At 45.0% G+C, this 19,129-nt stretch overlaps 1 protein-coding gene across 4 annotated transcripts in view; it reads left to right on the top strand.

Moving 5' to 3' along the window:
• EML3 (EMAP like 3) overlaps positions 1–19,129 on the top strand; it is a 223,747-nt gene that overhangs the window by 68,019 nt on the left and 136,599 nt on the right. The window contains exon 1 of one of the 4 annotated variants that reach the window (XM_033954068.1): positions 4,048–4,071. The exons of the other annotated variants lie outside the window; for them this stretch is intronic. Coding sequence (XP_033809959.1) covers positions 4,056–4,071 — 16 coding nt within the window. The 5' untranslated portion in view covers positions 4,048–4,055. Of the gene's footprint in view, positions 1–4,047; positions 4,072–19,129 lie in introns of those variants that run through there. 4 annotated transcript variants of the gene reach the window in all.

Genomic DNA, 19,129 nt, shown 5'->3' on the forward strand with positions numbered 1-19,129 from the left:
TTGGACAAAGGAGGGAAAGGAAGGAGGGAGGGAGCATGAACTTGGGACACAGAATGGAGGGAGAGAGGGGAGCATGAACTTTGCCCATAGGATGGAAGAATGGAGGGAGTGAGAGAAAGAGATGCTGAGGTGGGGGAAATAGAAAGGAAGAATTGTTGGGCATGGGGGGGAGAGAGAAATATTGGACATGGTAGTGAGAGAGGCATGAGGAAGAGAAATTTGGGAGAAATGTTAGATGTGGTGGTCTATCTTTTCTTTCTATTTAAACCACAGTACTTTATCTTGAGGACTTTTTCTTTAATATTTAATGTTCTTTAATGCTCTTATAGACTGTGTACTGTACATCAGTGTTTCTCAACCCGCTGTACACATACCCTAGGGGATACGTGGGCTGCCTGTTGGGGGTACACGGCCTGGCCCGCCAATTTCTACCTGTTCATCCGCTCCCCCCTCCTCCCCCCCCCCCCAACACACTCCCGTGACAACCTTCTTGGAGCCGCACTCACTCCTTCAGTCTTCAGCAGCGCTTCTTTCAGTGGGCGGTGCATGCAGCAATTCAGGCGCTGCATGTAATTGGCTGACCCAGAAGCCTTCTCTCTGATGTCAGAGTTGACCGTCGGAGAAAAGGCTTCTGGGTCAGCCATGTGCAGCGTGTGGGTTGCTGCTTGTGCCATCCATTGCGGGAGTGCTGCTGGGGGCTGAAGACTGAAGAAGGAGTGAGTGCAGTTCAGATAAGGGGGATATGGTGTTTTGTGACTGTTTGGGGTTCGATAATAATTGACTTAGTGCTACTAGAAACATTGCAGCTGAAGTGGTTTCCATATTTAGCTATTCAGCTTGTGTGGAATTATTGTTTTGCATATTTATATTACATACAGGTACTTCCTTTGTGGTTAGTGGACTTTCAATCCAAGTTTTATATCTGGGGAATGGAGGGTTAAGTGTCTTGCCCAAAGTCACAAGGAGCCACAGTGGAAATCAAACCTGGTTCTGCTGTGGTTTAAGTGCCTTTTGTGTTAGGAGGCATGGCATGGGTGGATAATTTGACAAAAAAATCCACAGATTGTTTGTATATTAAATATAAATGGAAGAAGTTTATATGAAACCAAGACCTTGGCTGAGATTGGTTGTTTATAAAAAAAAAAAAATAGAAGAAATGGCATTACAATTAGTACTATTATTATGGGGGTGGGTCTGGGGTGGAGCTTGGGCGGGGGTACTCGGTTGATATTTGTTAGGCTTAGGGGGTACTTGGCTTAAAAAGATTGAGAAACACGGCTGTACATGATCCGAGTCGCGTACAAATAAGAACGATTTTAAAAAACGAAACTCGTTCTTAACCCGGGGATTGCTTGTACAGCAGTTCAATTTCTCTGTAAAGCAATTTGACGACCTGATTCCTCTCCTTATACAAAAACATTGGTTACCAATTGATTTTTCAGATTCAAGTTAAGATTTTAATACTCGCTTTCAAAGCTTTTCATTATGGTTCCCCCACAGGCACTTCAATCAATTAGTGATCATCCATCTAGTTTTTCTTGCTCCCTCTAAATCAGTGGTCCCCAGGCCAATCGGGTTTTCAGGATAGCCCTAATGAATATGCATGGAGCAGATTTGCATGCCTATCACTTCCATTATATGCAAATCTCTTTATGCATATTCATTAGGGCTATCCTGAACACCCGATTGGCCTGGAGGTCCTCCAGGGTAAGGTTGGGGACCACTGCTCTAAATCTCATCTCAAATGAAACAAGGCATTTGGCCTTTTACTTCTTCGCTCCTGCTCTTTAGAGTTCTCCCCCTCAACATCTTCATACTGAGCTTAGTTTTCTATGTTTTAAAGCTTCCTTAAATACTTATCTTTCCAGTCAAGCTTACTTGGAATCTGGCAGCGAGTTCTAAGTTTCAGTATTCATCCTTGACTGACTGTAGCCTTGTATTAATAACCCTATTTTTTGCCTTACTACTTTATTACGTCTTGCAATTGTGATTTACTGCTATATTGCATAACTGCAATACTTTCCTATTTATAATTATTGTAGCTCTTTTTGTTTTCACTCTTTTAATATTTTGTCCACCACTTCAGTTTACCTGTTAGTATAATGTGGTATATTAAGCTTGTAATAAAAGATAATCAAAGACAGAAACTTAGAAACATGATGGCAGATAAAGGCCAAATGGCCCATCCAGTCTGCCCATCCACAGCATCCACTATCTCCTCCGCTCCCTAAGAGATCCTGTGTGCTTGTCCCATGCTTTCTTGAATTCAGACAGTCTTTGGCTTCTCTACCGGGAGACTATTCTAGGCATCTACAACCCTTTCTGTAAAAAAGTATTTTCTTAGATTACTCCTGAGCCTTTCGCCTCTTTAACATCAACCCTAGCCCTATCACTCTGGAGTTTCCTTTCAATTGAAAGAGACTTGGCCTCATGTGTATTTATGCTATGTAGGTATTTAAATGTCTATCGTATCTCTGCTCATCCACCTTTCCTCCAAAGTATACATATGGAGATTTTTGAGTCTGTCCCTGCACGCCTTATGATGTAGACCACCAACCATTTTAGTAGCCTTCCTCTGGACCGACTCCATCCTAAATCTTTTTGAAGGTGCGGTCTCCAGAACTGTACATAGTATTCTGAATGAGGTTTCACCAGTCTTATACAGGGACATCAATATCTCCTCCTTCCTACTGGCCATTCCTCTCTCTATGCACCCAAGCATCCTAGCATTTACTGTCACATTTCCAACCTGTTTTGCAACCTTAAGATCATTGTTTACTATCGCACCCAAGTCCCGCCCCTCTTTTGTGCATTCCATTTACTTTGGGCATTGGGGGCTAGTTTTCAGTGCTGTTCTTGTGCTATGGGATGTGCTCTCATGCTTCGAGCGATGAGTTTTGATCATCAGGCCTTTAGATTCTTGATTTCATCATTAATGCATCCTGTAAGTCCCATCTTTGTACCCGTTAGGTTTCTTTTAAGCTCATCAGTACTGCAAATTATTTCAAAATGTTCACTTACTCTCAATAGTAGATGGTATGGATGGGCAAACTGGATAGGCTCATGTGAACTTTATCTGCCTTCACTGTTTCTATGTAAACAAAGATATGCAAAGTTTTGTTGGCATTCTCACTTTCCTTCAGTGCTAGTGAAAAGTAATAAAACATACTTTTACTTAAGTTGAGAAAATGTTTACACCCAAATCATGATCTGTTCTAGTGATTGAAGTGGATACATTTGTATTTGAAGATACAACTGGTCATAAAAGTTGACTGAGCAGGCAGACTTTGACTTTGGCCCACCAGCTGTAGTTTGGGGACATGTAGGGAATGATTCTCTGCCACTGAAAGGATCTGAGTACTTAATCTTGATAAGTTGGCTACAAATACAATAACAGATACAAAAATAGGTTTCAATGCACAACTGAGGAAAATTATTATTATTGAAATTATTATTATTAACCCTGTCCCTGCTATTTACCACCTTTGAGTTCACATTCTTCGGTGGTGCAGGAATCTGAGGTCTTTTCCTCTTAATAACAATAATTTTCCTCAGTTGTGCATTGAAACCTGTTTTTGTATCTGTTATACAACATTTGAGGTTTCTAGCCATTCAAATATAATAAAACATAATTATAAGGTTTACACAAAGCACTGTCACTTTTTGTGTGTTTTGCACTGATATAATTTAAACCACACAGAGTGTACACCTATGATCGTGTGTAGCATGGCTTGAAAAATAGCCTGCTTAATATGTATAAGCCTGGAACTCTGGTTATTTTTCCATTGTCCTGTTAGATTTCATTATCACACTGATAATAATAAATTATTTGATTTGATGCCAACCTATCTTGATTATTTCAATAGGGATTATTAGTTTTGAAAATTACTTGAGAGTTCCTATATTGGGTTTTTTCTGAATACTGAAAGGATCTGCAGCTGTTGGTCAGACAGCACTGTACCATTTGTTCTCTCAACAGTATTACAGGAAGAAACTCCAGTTCCAGAGCTGAATTGACAGGTGCAACCTCCTCAGAGCAAGCCACTGGCAGCAACATGAAAGCATGGATCTGTAAGGCCCATTTCCAGTCTATTCTGTCCTGGAACAATGATGGCAGAGAGCTTATCAGATAAACTTATGAACTTTTATTTACTGTGGCCCAGATGCACAAAAGCTTTCCGTGGCAGTAAAGCTCTTTAAAGCAATCTTACTGTCACGGAAAGCTCTCCAGCTGATGCATAATAGCAGTGGAGTAGTAAGGGGGTGGGGACCGCCATGGGCGCAGTCTTCATGAGGGCACCGGTTCCCCTCCTCCCCTCTGCTCCCTGGTGTACCTCTTAAATGTTCACCAGCACAAGCAATATCTTCCACCAGCTGCTTGCGCCAACCTCGGCTCCCTTCTGTCATTACTTCCTGGTCATGGGACCAGGTTGTGATGTCAGAAGGTAGCAGAGACCGGTGCGAGTAGCCAGTGGAAGATGCTGCTTGTGCCATTGAACATTTCAAGAGGTACGCAGTGGGGGGGGGGGGGCACTCAAGTAGCAGGGAAGAGCGGGGAAGTGTATGGTGCGGTATTGCTGGGTACCACCACCCCTTGGGTACCGACCTCCCCAGCTACACTACTGCACAATAGGGTTCTCCATCATAGCAGACCCGAGAACCCTATGTAAATACATTACAAGAAGCTCATTAGTTATTCTAATGAATTGTCATGATGCACTACACTCTGCATTCCCCCTACACCAAATATTCAGTGTCAAAAATTTCCAATAGCTCTAAAGCTGCCAGTAGCTGCTGTGTATATGTTGTGTGACACACAACACATGCTAGCAACTGCTCCCATTAAAGAAAATAAAGGAAAATAAGAAAAGCTGAGACATTCCCCCTCTTGCCAAGCCCCTTGACACACCTGTCCTTTAAAAAAAAAATCAGCAGGAGGGAAGCTCACTCCTTCCTGCTGAAGGTCCAGACTCCCTCCCGACCTCCCCCGACCCCTCCTCTACCAATAGGCAGGAGGGATGCCTACTTCCTGCTGCCTCTTCAAAGTGGCAGCCCTGCCCCTTTCTGGTGCATCCCAGGAGGGGTCTAAGGCTCTGATTGGCTCAGGCTCCCAAGGCCACTCTCAGCCTGGGAGTGGGCATCCTTTCTGTCTATCGTCAGTTAAGGTAGGAGGGTCAGAGGGTTGTCTGGGGAGGCGGGACTTCCCTCCTGCCAATTTTCTTTTTTAAAGGACGGGTTTTTGGGTTTTTGGTTTTTTTTAAATGGGCACACACACACACACACAACAGCTGTGCCCATTAAAAAAAAAAATCTGGGGAACATTGCCTGCCTGAGAGTTTATGAGAGGAGACCTGTTCTGAGCCCTCTGCCGTGGACTAATTGTCTTTGAATTACCTCTTTCTTGCTGGAACTGGGGTCGGTTATCTGCCGGCATTAGGAGAGACAGACCGCTGACGTCATCGGTTCGGTCTCTTCCAACTTAGAAGGACGCTGTAGCTGCAGTACTTTGGGAAAATTGCCTGCCTGAGGGTTTACGAGAGGAGACCTGTTCTGAGCTCCCTACAGTGGGCTAATTGTCTTTGAATTACCTCTTTCTTGTTGAAACTGGTGCCGGATTTCTGCCGGCATTAGGAGAGATGGACTACTGACGTCATTGGGGCCGTCTCTTCCAACTTAAAAGGACGCTGCAGCAGCGGTGCTTGATTGTAGGGCTTGGCCGAAGGGGCACGCCCCTTGGAGCCACAAGGAGCGATATGTTTTGTGAATTTGGTTTGAATCATTTATAGAGAGGTAAGAGTAGTAAAAGGTAATGGGGAAAAGAAAAATTAAACCAAAAAGTTCAACGCCAGCAATGATAGGTCCGATGGACAAACGTTTGAAACAAGTTGATAAAACCCTAGGAGCAGACTTTAATATAGATTCTTCTCTCTCTGGTGCCTCACTAAGGGCTAGATTCACTAATCTGCCCAATTCACTCCGCTACGTGTCCAATCTGACACAGGTTTACTGATTCACAACGGGCCTGTATTCAAATGGGGGCAATCGGAGGAACGCCCCCCCACCTACTACACGGATCACTCTTCAGCGATAGAGAGCTACACAGGAACGGGGATGACGGGAATCCCGCGGGGATCCCGTGGGTTCCCCCTTTGGGTCACGGGGATCCAGTGGGGACGCCCCATAGGGTCGCGGGGATCCCGTGGGGACGCCCCCTAGGGTCGCGGGGATCCCGTGGGGACGCCTCCGAGGGTCACAGGGTTCCTGCGGGGTTGGATCGCAGTGCACTCGAGCTGCGAGGGTAGTCTCCTCCTCCTTACCTGCCCTGTCGCAGCACACAGCCGAACGGAAGTCTTCCTGATGTCAGCGCTGACGTCGGAGGGAGGGCTTAAGCAAAGCCCTCCCTTCCTCCAATGTCAGCGCTGAAATCAGGAAGACTTCCGGTCGGCTGTGTGCGGCAGGGCAGGTAGGAAGAAGGCAATGGCGTACGAAAGAGGGTGGAGGGGGCAGTCCACCCCGGAGAATGTGTACAGCCGGTCAGGTCCCCCGATCGACCGACAACAGGTCCGGCCGACAAATCTCCCTGCCCTGTAGCCGCAAATCTAAATTACCTCTTACAGCAGCTTCACTACTCCAGCTGCTGTAAGAAGGTAATTTAGATTCGCGGCTACAGAACAGGGAGATTTGTCCGACCGGGCCTATTCTGATGTCGGTCGGGTGCGGAAGCGCCACAAAGGTAAGAGGCAGGGAAGGAGGAAAGGTGGAGTGGAGAAGAAAAGACGCTTAAGGGGGGAGAAGGCCGCTGAAAGCACTGGGGAAGACAAAGGGGTGGAGAAGGACGCTGAAAGGACATGGGGTAAACGGGAGGAGGGGGGGAAGGATGCTGAAAGCACGTGGGGAAGACAGAGGGGGGGAGAAGGACCCTGAAAGCACTGGGGAAGACAAAGGGGTTGAGAATTCCACTGAAAGGACATGGGGAAAACAGGGGTGGAGAAGGCCGCTAAAAGGACATGGGGAAAACAGGGGGGGAGAAGGCCGCTGAAAGGACATGGGGAAGACAGAGGGGGGAGAAGGCCGCTGAAAGGACATGGGGAAAACAGAGGGGGGAGAAGGATGCTGAAAGGACATGGGGAAGGCAGAGGGGGGAGAAGGATGCTGCCTGACAGGACATGGGGAAGATGGTGGGGGAGAAGGACACTGAAAGGAAATGGGGAAGAGGGAATGGGGAGAAGACGCTGGCAGGGAAGAAGACAGAGGTGCCAGACTATGGGGGGAGCGGAGGGAAAAAGATGGGTGCCAGACCAGTTTGGAAGGGGGGAGAAAGGGAGAGGCACAGTAACAGAGCAAATGGAAGATGCAGAGATAAGAGAGATAGTGGATGGAGGGAATTGAATGAGAACATGAGGAAAGCAGAAACCAGGCAACAAAGGTAGGAAAAATTCTTTTTTTTTTTTTTGCTTAAGGATAAAGTAGTATATTAGTTGTGTTGATAAAAATTTATAAACATTAGAGGCTCTGGTAGAAACCCGTTTACAAAGTATGTATTCTTCCCAATTAATATTTCCAAATTAATAAAGTCTTTTTGCTTATTTTTAAATGGGTTTCTACCAGAGCCTTTAATTCAGTAGCATAATTAAATGAAATAACTATTTCTGTAGTTTATAGGGACGGGCGGGGACGTAGGGGATTCCTCACGGGGACGGAGGGGATTCCTCGTGGGGACGGAGGGATTCCTCGCGGGGACGGGTGGGGACAGGTGGGAGTCCTTACGGGGATGGGTGGGACTTTGGTGGGGATGGGTGGGATTTCTGTCCCCACGCAACTCTCTATTCAGCGATCCCGACGCATGCGCAGATCATCTACTTTGCCTGTAGATGGTCTGCGCATGCATTTGATGTCCGTGGTTTTTTATTTTTAATTTTACTTTTTTACTCATGAACCAGTGGTTTTAACCCACAGGTTTAAAGCGGGTTAAAACCACGGGCTCGCACTGCAGGGAAGGGCAGAGAATCGGGGCAGAGAAGAGTCGGGGCGGCCAGCAAGAGTCAGGACAGAGAGTGTGGGGCAGCAAGCAGAATTGTGGTGGAGAGTAGGGAGCAAATTGTTAACTTTCTCTGCCGCAGTTAGCACGAACCGACAAGCCTCAAACCAATTGCAGCAGAGAGGGGGTAGGGAAGATTGGGGCAGGAGAGTTGGGCTGGAAGTTGGTAGGGATTTCAGGGCAGCAATGGAGCAGGAGAGTCAGCAGGGATATGTGTGACTGGTCCTCAGCAGTCACTTGTTATGGGAACGGTCAGTCAGTGTTCCCCCCTTTTTTTTTTCTTTTTTTTTTAGTGAATCGCTGCTTGCCTATATTTGCATGCCATTCCCCCTCATTTGCATGTGTGGATCGGAATTGGATCGTGAGGCAGGTTAGTGAATCAGGTCCAGGTCGCAAAGAGGTCGCTAAGTGGTTGGGACTTGATCAGTGGGCTTAGTGAATCTAGCCCAATGTCCCCTAGATTGGACTCCTCCCCTTCCACCGACATTGAGTGGCAGTGGAAAAAAAGGCAGGTCCAACTAATCCGTCTGAGCAGGACAGCACCTCTATTGATTGCACTAAATTAACATATACTCCAATTCCAAAGCCATTTGATTTTCTTAGTGCAATAGAGGAGCAATCCATTTCAGAGGTAACACATGATATTATGCTTAAAGATCTATGGTTGATAACATCTAGAGTGAAAGGGTTACTACGGTCAACAGTCAAACAGACAGTAGATTTTTCACAAGCTGTTGTCCAGAAACTAGAAAATATGGATACTAATTTGTGTTCCTTAGATAAGAGATTAAGTGCTGTAGAATCACAAACTATTACCTTGCAGTGTGTCTCTACCTCTGCGGTTAAAGACTCTTGTGTAATACATTCGAAATTTGAAATAATGGACAATCTACATAGGTCAAAAAACCTCCGATTAGTCCATTTTCCAGTAACCCATTTGTTATCACCCGAGATACTGATGAAAAATTGTTTTAAGGAAATATTGGGATTGCCCAATGCGGAGAATTTTCCTATTGTGAATTTCTATTATGTTCACAGAAAAAGAAGCTTGAGTCTAATCAGGGAGTGGATCAATTGGTATCAACAGAAATTGATTTAACAGGTTTCTTGGAGGATAGTCAAGATTTGATCCAGACTCGTTCCACCCCGGAAATAACCTGCATGAGTGAGATGGATAAGATGTTATTGATTAAACTGTATTTGTAAAAACAGATTGACTAAATTATGTGGGGATCTAGTGAGGATTTTTCCGGATGTTACCGGAGCCACCCAATTAAGGAGAAAATAATTTTTGAAGTTGAAGAACAGAGTGGTGGCTCTGGAAGCGTCCTTTTACTTAAAATTTCCCTATAAGTGTCTTGTTAAATTGAAAGACTGAATTTGTGTTTTGGGACCCAACACAGTTGCAACAATTCCTAGTGGCTAGAGAGACAACAACATTATTTACTGTTTACCTATAGATAGAGGAGTGAATATGAATAAAACCTTGTTTTCTGAGAATGGGCATATGGTCCATTTGGTAATGGACTAGAAGTCCATTCAATCTTTTCTTTTGTTTATTTTCCTTAGATATTTAATGCCTAGATTCACTAAGGGCACGGATCAGATCCAATCCATGAGGGATCCGATCCATGTCCGGGGGGCTGATTCACGAATTGCCCTCATTCAAATGAAGTTGATTGGAATCACGCCCCCAACCACCTGCCTAGATCGCTCTATAGAGATCCCAACACATGCGCAGATCATCTGTAGATGGTCTGCGCATGCGCTGGCCCTCCGTGCCCGGCAAAGCTAAATTATACTTTTTAAATTTTTTTTTTAACTTTTACGTGAGCCCGTAGTTTAAACCCGCAGATTAAAACCACGGGCTTGCACAGCGGGGAAGGGCAGGAGAGTTGGGTAGGAAATTCGGGGCAGTGCAGGGTGGCAGGAGAATTGCAGCTTCAGGGCAGAGAGCAGGAGATTTAGGGCAGTGCAGAGCAGCAGGAGAATCGGGGCAGAGAGCAGGAGACTCGGGGCAATGCAGGGCGGCAGGAGAATCGTGGCTTCGGGACAGAGAGCAGGAGATTTGGGGCAGTGCAGGGCGGCAGGAGAATTGCAGCTTCAGGGCAGAGAGCAGGAGATTTGGGGCAGTGCAGAGCAGCAGGAGAATCGGGGCAGAGAACAGGAGATTCGGGGCAATGCAGGGCGGCAGGAGAATCGTGGCTTCGGGACAGAGAGCAGGAGGTTTGGGGCAGTGCAGGGCGGCAGGAGAATCACAAGTTCGGGGCAGAGAGCAGGAGATTTGGGGCAGAGCAGTCGGAAATGACGTGAACAACTGGTCCCCAGCAGTCGCTTGTTTGCTGATCGGCCAGCCCAGTCGGTGTTGCTTTTTTTTTTTTTTTTAAGTGAATCGCTGCCTACCTACATTTGAATGCCGTGTTCACCCTCATTTGCATGTGCGGATCGGAGAATGATCAAGTCAGAGGTTAGTGAATCGGGTCGGAGGGAAATCAGGTCGCAAAGGGTTGCTAAGTGCTCGGAACTTGATCTGTGGGCTTAGTGAATCTAGCCCAAAATATGGTTCCCCAATAATACGGGGTTAAAAAGAATTTATGATTTTGTAATGTTTATTACTGGCAAATTTGTGATGATTTATTCTTTTCTTTATTTCATTATGAAAATGTAATAATGAAAACTATAAATAATTTTTTTTAAAAAGAGCTGCTCTCCCTGCCCCGATCAGCTGAGCACAGGACTCCCCGAAGCCAGCGGCTGAGCCAGCAGGTGAAGCCTCAAAGCTGAGTGGTAAGGAAAGCCCCGAAGCCGTGAATCCTGCAACTCAGTTGATTGGGGCAGGGAGAGCAACTTGATAGGAAGGAGGAGCTGTGCCTAGCTATTGCTCTTCTGAGCAAGCACCAGACACAGTTCTTCCCCTTTTAACAACAGTTCTCCAAACAAATTGTGCTGAGCATCACCAGTAAAATAAAAATTGCATCCAACCACAGTATTTTTTTTTTTTTACCATGGTGTAGGAGCTTTGTGCATACCTTCCTGATTCCAACACTGAGTGTAAGCAGGGCCAGTGCAAGGATATTGGACACCTAATGTGAACCTTTAGTCTTGCATCCCTTCTTCATTTAAGTTTCAAACCGCTAATTCTCCCCTTCCCCCAAGACATCATGGGGTCGTTATTCAAAGTAAGTTAACCAATTAAGAGAGCTCTTATTCAGTTAGCTCATACTGACTGGGTCTTGAGGGAATATTCAGTGGCAATTACCCAGATAGTGCCACTAAATAACCCCATCAATGCCAAAATGGCTATTGTGTGGATGGTCCAGGGTAGAGTCAGCCTTTTAACTGCTTAAGTGTCAGTATTTAGCCCTTTACCAGTTAATTGGTCAAGTACGGCTACTATTTATGCAGTCCTATCTTTTGCTGGTTAAGAGCTGAATAATTGTTATTTATCTGGATTTTATCCACATGTACATGGTTATTTAATGCCAATATTGCCTAGTACTGAATATAAGGGCAAATGTTAGTGGTGGAGGTCAGTGTTGGTGAATATTGATTCTCATGTCTTTACATAGTGTAAGGGAGGGACAGAGTGCCATAGGCGCCAAATTGGCAGAGGCAGCGGCATCTCTCCTCTTCCTCTCCCTGATGTGGGGGGTCTCTTCAAATTTGCATCCTTCCCTGCCCCCTTCCCCCCGTACCTGTTGTAGTTATTAATGGCAGCAAGCAGGGTATCCCCTCAGCTGTATGCCCCACCCTCAGCCCTCCCTCTGACATCACTTCCTGTTCACAGAACCAGGAAGTGACATCAGAAGACAGGTTCAGCCATTGCAAACAGCAGGTTGGAGACCCTGCTCGGTGCTGGTACAAAAGGTACGGGGAGGACATGGGAGCATGCATTTTTAAGAGACACACATTCTCCCCCTTCTCACTTGGCTACTTGATATAGATAGATAGATAGATAGAGAGAGAGAGAGACCAGCCCTGAGTGTAAGGCAGATTCTTGAAAATAGAGCACAAAACTGGAGCATGCTATGAATTGGCAGTAATTCAATCCATATCTTCAGATGTAATTCATGTTGGTCACAACTTCTCACCCTCCCCCTTCACCCCCCCCCCCCCCAGATAGCGGTATCCTCTGCATCATTGAGGGACAGTGGGAATACAGTATCCTTTAAAAGAGACTTTGCTGGCGGAGTAGGGAGCTGAGCTGGATCTGGTGATATCTCCATTTTGTTTTTGTAGACTGTTATCAAAATTGGTACAAGCAGCAGAGTGCTTCCTCTAGCTGGTGATTTTCGTTTCCCTTCTCTGAGTCATTTCTGTGATTATATGTAGGAGTCACTTTAAAGAAGTAGCAACAGTGACAGGTATTTGAAATGCCTTTTAAATGTGTTTGTTTTTAAAACGCAAGTGGTAAGATATTCAAAGCTGCGTATACTGATAACCTACGCAGCAGCATTTAAAAAAAAGTCAGGCCCTTAGATGCACAGGGGTTGTTATTTAGCAGGAATTCCAACTAAGTAGAACCGACTCCTTCCTGATTAACATAGAAATAGAAAAATAAAGGCAGATAAAGAGCATATGGCCTAATTAGGCTGCCTATCCATGCCATCTACTATCCCTTCTTCTCCTTTAGTAACCCCAAGTTACTTATTCCAAGCTGTGTTGAATTCAAATACACTTTTAATTTCTACCCCCTTCCACCAGAAGACTTTATATATTGCGTTGGTAAGAGCATAGAAATGTTTCTTGAATCTGTGGTTGGGGTCACGTACCTTTAAAGGGTGGCACTTCTCAAGTCTGCCAAAGTGAATCACTTTTGTGTAAGAGAGTTTGCCTGTGTCATTCTTGCAGTGTCACAGTACCCCTAAGAGAGCACAACATGGAGGGCAGAGATTTGATTATGTAATATATATCTCCAAATATATGATTTTACAAATTATTAACCAAACCAAGGAATGTATAGCACTGTGTACGTCTAGCATCTATATAGAAATGATTAGAATAGTAGTTTTAGTATTTATTTATTTCTATTTCTATCCCGTTCTCCCAGAAGCTCAGAACAGGTTACAAGTAGACAATCACAATCGTTTGAAAACAGACCAGGCATGACAACAAATAGGTTACAGTGGACAATAACAGAGCTTATTCTAGAGACCAGACTGGTCATAGCGAAGAGTACTAGGAGACTTGGGTGTGCTGGTAGATGCATCACTGAAGCCATCTGCACAGTGCGCAGCAGCCTCGAAAAAAGCCAACAGGATGCTGGGCATCATAAAGAAGGGCATAACAACCAGAACACGGGAAGTCATCATGCCATTGTATCGAGCGATGGTGCGTCCGCATCTGGAATACTGCGTTCAGTATTGGTCACCGCACCTCAAGAAGGACATGGCGGTACTTGAGAGAGTCCAAAGGAGAGCAACAAAAATGGTAAAAGGGCTGGAACACTGCTCATACGCCGAGAGGCTGGATAGGCTGGGGCTCTTCTCTCTGGAGAAAAGGAGACTCAGGGGAGATATGATAGAGACCTTCAAGATCATGAGGGGCATAGAGAGGGTGGATAGGGACAGATTCTTCAGACTGAAGGGGACAGCAAATACGAGGGGGCATTCTGAGAAACTGAAGGGAGACAGGTTCAAAACAAATGCAAGGAAGTTCTTTTTCACCCAAAGGGTCGTGGACACTTGGAATGCGCTACCGGAGGAGGTGATCAGGCAGAGTACGGTACAGGGATTCAAGCAGGGATTGGATGGATTCCTGAGGGATAGAGGGATCGTGGGGTACTGAGTAAACCAACCTGGTCGTGCATGTGCAAGACTGGAGGGCTAGGACTTTGATAGGAGGGCAGAACTTAAATGGGAAACCAAGGTGGCAGGGGAGCCCCTTCTGATGATTCAGACAGGCCTTGACCTGTTTTTGGCCACCGCGGGAGCGGACTGCTGGGCAGGATGGACCTGTGGTCTGACCCGGCAGGGGCACTGCTTATGTTCTTATGTTCTTAAGTATATTGAGGAGGCAGTTTTTAATGGCCCGATTGGTGGAAGAGGAAGGTCTTTACTGCTCTGCGGAAGGTCATTAGTGAGTCTAGCGACCTGATCTGTATGGGTAGTCGGTTCCATAGCTGAGGTAGGAAATGGCTGTAGGATCTTTTGTACACAGTACTCATTCTGAGGGATCTCCCAGCGGGAATGCTGAGTCTTTGTTCTGCTTTGGAGCGGAGAGGGTGGTTAGGGGTGTATAGGCGTAGCTTGGATGCTATGTAGGCTGGGGTTTTTTGGTAGAATCTCTTGTGTGTCAAGACCAGGGCTTTGAAGATGCATCGCTTTTTGACTGGTAACCAGTGAGCTGCATAGAGCGCTGGAGTAATGGGGTCATGGTAGCTGAGTTTGTAGAGGAGTCGAATTGCTGAGTTCTGGACTTTTTGGAGGCATTTTAGATCTCTTGCAGCGATGTCCTCTGTATCAGCCACTACTGGGCCAGAGTAAATTTCATCAGCCTGGGCCCCCATTTTTGCACAGAATAGTCTCTCTACTCCAAAAGCAATTATCTCTGCTCAGAGAAGGGTGTAGATGTTAATCTTTAGTACAAAATGTCTTAACTCATGTTATCTGCCACATGACCCATTCTATTCCTATGGACGCTGCTGCAGATAATTGTGGGGAAGGATAGTACAGATGTGCACAAGGGTTTTCATCTTGATCAGGGTTCTCTGTATTTAGTACAAGCAGTAAGACTTGAATTCTTAAGTTCTATGTGCCAAAACTTTTAGCTATGAATTCAAACCTTGCAGAAAATGTCCAGGACACAACTTGAGTCTAGACTTGTTAAAATAATAAGTGCCAAAAAGGGTACATTTTTCACTAATGTTTAACACAGGGCTGTCCAGGGCCACAATCCAGTTGGGTTGTCAGGATTTACCCAATGAATGTGCATGAGATTTAATTTGCATGTACTATTCTGTCGTGTGTCTCCCCCCCCCCCCCCCCTGGCAGCCTTGCACTAGTTTAAAATGTGTTTAAAGTACTCCCTCTCTCCATGGGACTTTATGTTGCAGTCATGGTGAGCAAGGAATTATGTGTAATGTAGTTTATTACATACTGCAGCTGCCCCTGCTTACTGTACAGGCTGTGTTTCTAGTGGTCTTTCTCTCATGGTTTCTGTAAAGGAAGATCATGCCAAACGAACCTACTGCATTTCTTTGAGGGAATAAGCAAACAACTGGACAAAGGTGACCCTATAGACATTGTATATCTGGATTTCCAAAAAGCTTTTGACAAGGTACCCCACGAGCGCCTACTAAAGAAGCTGTGGAGCCACGGGGTGAAAGGGGATGTGCACAGATGGGGTCAAAAATTGGCTGGCGGACAGAAAGCAGAGGGTAGGAGTTAAGGGACACTACTCTGACTGGAAAGGGGTCACGAGTGGTGTCTCAAAGGGGTCAGTGCTGGGACCGTTGCTGTTCAATATATTCATTAATGACATGGAAACAGGGACGAAGTGTGAAGTTATAAAATTTGTGGACGACACAAAACTCTCCAGTAGGGTCAGAACTGTTGAGGAATGCAAAGATCTACAAAGTGACCTGAACATGCTGGGTGAGTGGGCAAATAGATGGCAGATGAGCTTCAATGTAGAGAAATGTAAAAGTCTTGCACATAGGGAAAAGGAACCCGATGTACAGCTATACGATGGGAGGGAAGGTATTGGGGGAAGGCAACCTTGAAAAAGACTTGGGGGTATTGGTGGATACAACGATGAAGCCAGCGGCACAATGTGCAGCAGCCACAAAAAAGGCGAACAGAATGTTGGGCATTATCAAAAAAGGTTTCACTACCAGAACAAAGGAAGTTATCCTGCCGCTGTATAGAGCAATGGTGCGCCCACATCTGGAGTATTGCGTCCAGTACTGGTCGCCGCACCTTAAGAAGGATATGGTGATGCTCGAGAAGAGCAACAAAAATGATTAAGGGCATGGAAAACCTTGCATATACCGAAAGGCTGGAGAAGCTGGTGCTCTTTACCCTGGAAAAGCGGAGACTTAGAGGGGACATGATAGAGACCTATAAAATCATGAAAGGTATAGAGAAGGTGGAGAGGGACAGATTCTTCAGGCTAGCGGGGACATCAAAAACAAGAAGGCATTCAGAAAAATTGAAAGGCGACAGATTCAAGATGAATGCTAGGAAGTACTTCTTCACTGAGAGGGTGGTGGACACCTGGAATGCGCTTCCAGAAGAGGTGATAGGACAGAGTACAATAATGGGTTTCAAAAAGGGCCTGGATGACTTCTTGAAGGAGAAAGGGATTACAGGGTATAGATAGAGGGGTACTATACAGAGTACATCAGGATTAGGGCATAAACAATTCAGGTGGTGGGAACTTACAGGTCAAGGATCGAGGGCCGCCGCAAGAGCGGGCTGCTGGGCACGATGGACCCCTGGTCTGACCCAGCAGAGGCAATACTTATGTTCTTATGTTCATAACTAGCAATTCATCTCAAGTGAATTTGGCGATCTTCATTTGCATATGCGGTTCTTTGAGAATGATTGACTCGTCTTTTTGAAATCATTACATTTACGGCTGCGATAGCGGCCTGTCTGATTTTACCAGCAATTTTAGAGAATCCAGCCCTTAGTACTGATTTTCAGCACTAGGCTCATAATTTTAAACTACCTTATTTTCCCAACGATAGGCCATGGCTTATACATTAATTATGCAAACCTGTGTATTGGGTGCGGCTTGCTTAAATGGGGTGGCCTATCTATGAACACTGATACTAAGGCCCACATGTACCTTTTTAAAATCCTGGCTCGCTCCTGTCTCTCCCTCACTGGACGGCTGCCTCCTCCAATCTCGCGGCCAGCGACGCAAGGCAGAAGTGAACTTTTCGCACTCCAGCCTGGCCCCACGCTGCTTCCTTGAATGACTGCCGTCAGTTCTCGCAAATCCCGTGAGATCTGATAGCAGCCATTCAGGAAGCAGCGCGGGGCCAGGCTGGAGTGCAAAAGGCTCACTCCTGCCCTGCGCCGCGAGATTGGAGGAGGCAGCCGTCCAGTGAGGGAGAGACAGGAGCAAGCCAGGATTTTAAAAAGGTACATTCGCCCCTTAAGACGTACTTCAGTAACGCCTCGGCTAATAACATGGGGCAGCTTATCTTAGAGTTGTTAAACATAAATTAACATTTTCTGCAGCTTATAGAATGGGTCGGCCTATCATTGGGGAAATACAGTAATGAATGGCAGGTCTAAATTTATAAAGCATACCTTTTAAGTTCCTAAATTTTAGATGAATTTTCTGCTTTAAACTTAGGTTTCTAAATGTGACTGAAAATAGATCACAAATTTCGAATCTTAACTTAGGGGTCCTTCCTTTTACTAAGGTGCACTAATAGGTTTGGCATACACTAACAAATTAGTACAGATATGTGTTAAATACTATGCAGCCCATAGGTATACAGTGGGGTGCTTGCCATTTAGCACACACTAAATCCCATAGTGCACCTTAGTAAAAGGACCCTTTAGGAACCTGAAACTACGGTAGAAGCTCGCTTCCTTGATTATTGGGCCCTTTCATTTCGTTGAGAACATCAAGATGAGAAAGCCAATGACATACCTCAGTTGTTGTCAGCGGCAGAATAGAGGAGACTGAAAGTCTGAGCAAACATGTTTGCAAAAATGTTGAATAAGCATGGATCATTTACAGAGCTTGGCTGTGTTAAGTGGAGTAAATCTCTGCACACTAAAATCATGAGAGGCATGGAAGTGAAAAATGGACATGTTATGGCTCGCCAGTAACGAAAAATGTAGCCACCTGGTGTCTCATTCTTGCTTTTGTGGCATCTCCTTGAGACAATTCCAAAATATAGAGATATTAATATGTACACTGGCGTTGCAGGTCACTGAGAGCTTCCAGCATAATGATGAGAACTGCAAACGGAGAAATGCCGAAAAGACAATGTCAAAATCATGGACTATGTATTGGGTTTATTCACCAATGACAGATAGGCATAAATAATTCATACTGACCTCCTTGAAATGCCACTGCATCAGAAGTGAAAAGAGCTAAAGGCCTATAGTTATGGATCTTTGAAGAATAAAATAGAATGATGAATCGTGAGGAATTGAGGCTTGGAAGGGAAGGGAGGAGAGGGTAATGAAAGAGGGTTAAGGAAAAAAGTAAGCAGAGAAATGATGGTAGAGCAGATAAAAAACATATGGCCTATCCAGTCTGCCCTTCATCCATACCATCTATTATCCCTTCTTCTCCTTTAGAAATCCAGTGTGCTTGTCCCATGTTTTCGTGAATTCAAATAGTTTTCATCTCCACACATCCTCTCCACCTTTTCTACAAGTATTTTCTTAAATTACTCCTGAGTCTATCCTCTTTCACCTTCATCTTATGCCTCCTCATTCCAGAGCTTCCTTTCAATTGAAAGAGATTTGCCTGTTATGTATTTAATCAAGGAGGTATTTAAATGCCTCTATCATATCTCCCCTTTCCCGCCTTTCTTTCAAAATACACATATTGAGATCTTTAAGTCTGCCCCCATAGGCTTTTCACAAAAGCCACTGCTTTTAGGAGGCGCCCTCTGGACCATCTCCATCCTGTTTATTTATTTTTGAAGGCGTGGGCTCTTTAATTGTACACAGCACTCTAAATGGAGCCTCAAAAGAAATTTATTAAAGAGGCATTATCGCCTCCTTTTTCCTGCTGGCCATTCCTCTCCCTCTGCACCCTTTACCCTTCCGGCCCTAGCTTTTGCCTTTTCTAACTGTTTTGGCCATCTTAGGATCATCAAATATGATCACACCCAAGTCCTACCCTTCTTTTGTGCACAAAAGTACTTCACCCCCTATGCTATACTGCAATGGTCTCAAACTCGCAGCCCGCCAGATACTATTTTGAGGCCCTCGGTATGTTTATCATAATCACAAAAGTAAAATAAAACAGTTTCTTGATCATATGCCTCTTTAGCTATAAATTACAATTTTATTATTAAGATTTAGCTAAAAGGAAAGATTTATAAACTATAAAGAGTTTTACCTCATGCAAAGTTGTCATTTCTTTAATAAGACATTAACTATTTTTTCC

Source organism: Geotrypetes seraphini, chromosome 8 (genome assembly GCF_902459505.1).
Source record: "Geotrypetes seraphini chromosome 8, aGeoSer1.1, whole genome shotgun sequence".
NCBI classification, from domain to species: Eukaryota; Metazoa; Chordata; class Amphibia; order Gymnophiona; family Dermophiidae; genus Geotrypetes; species Geotrypetes seraphini.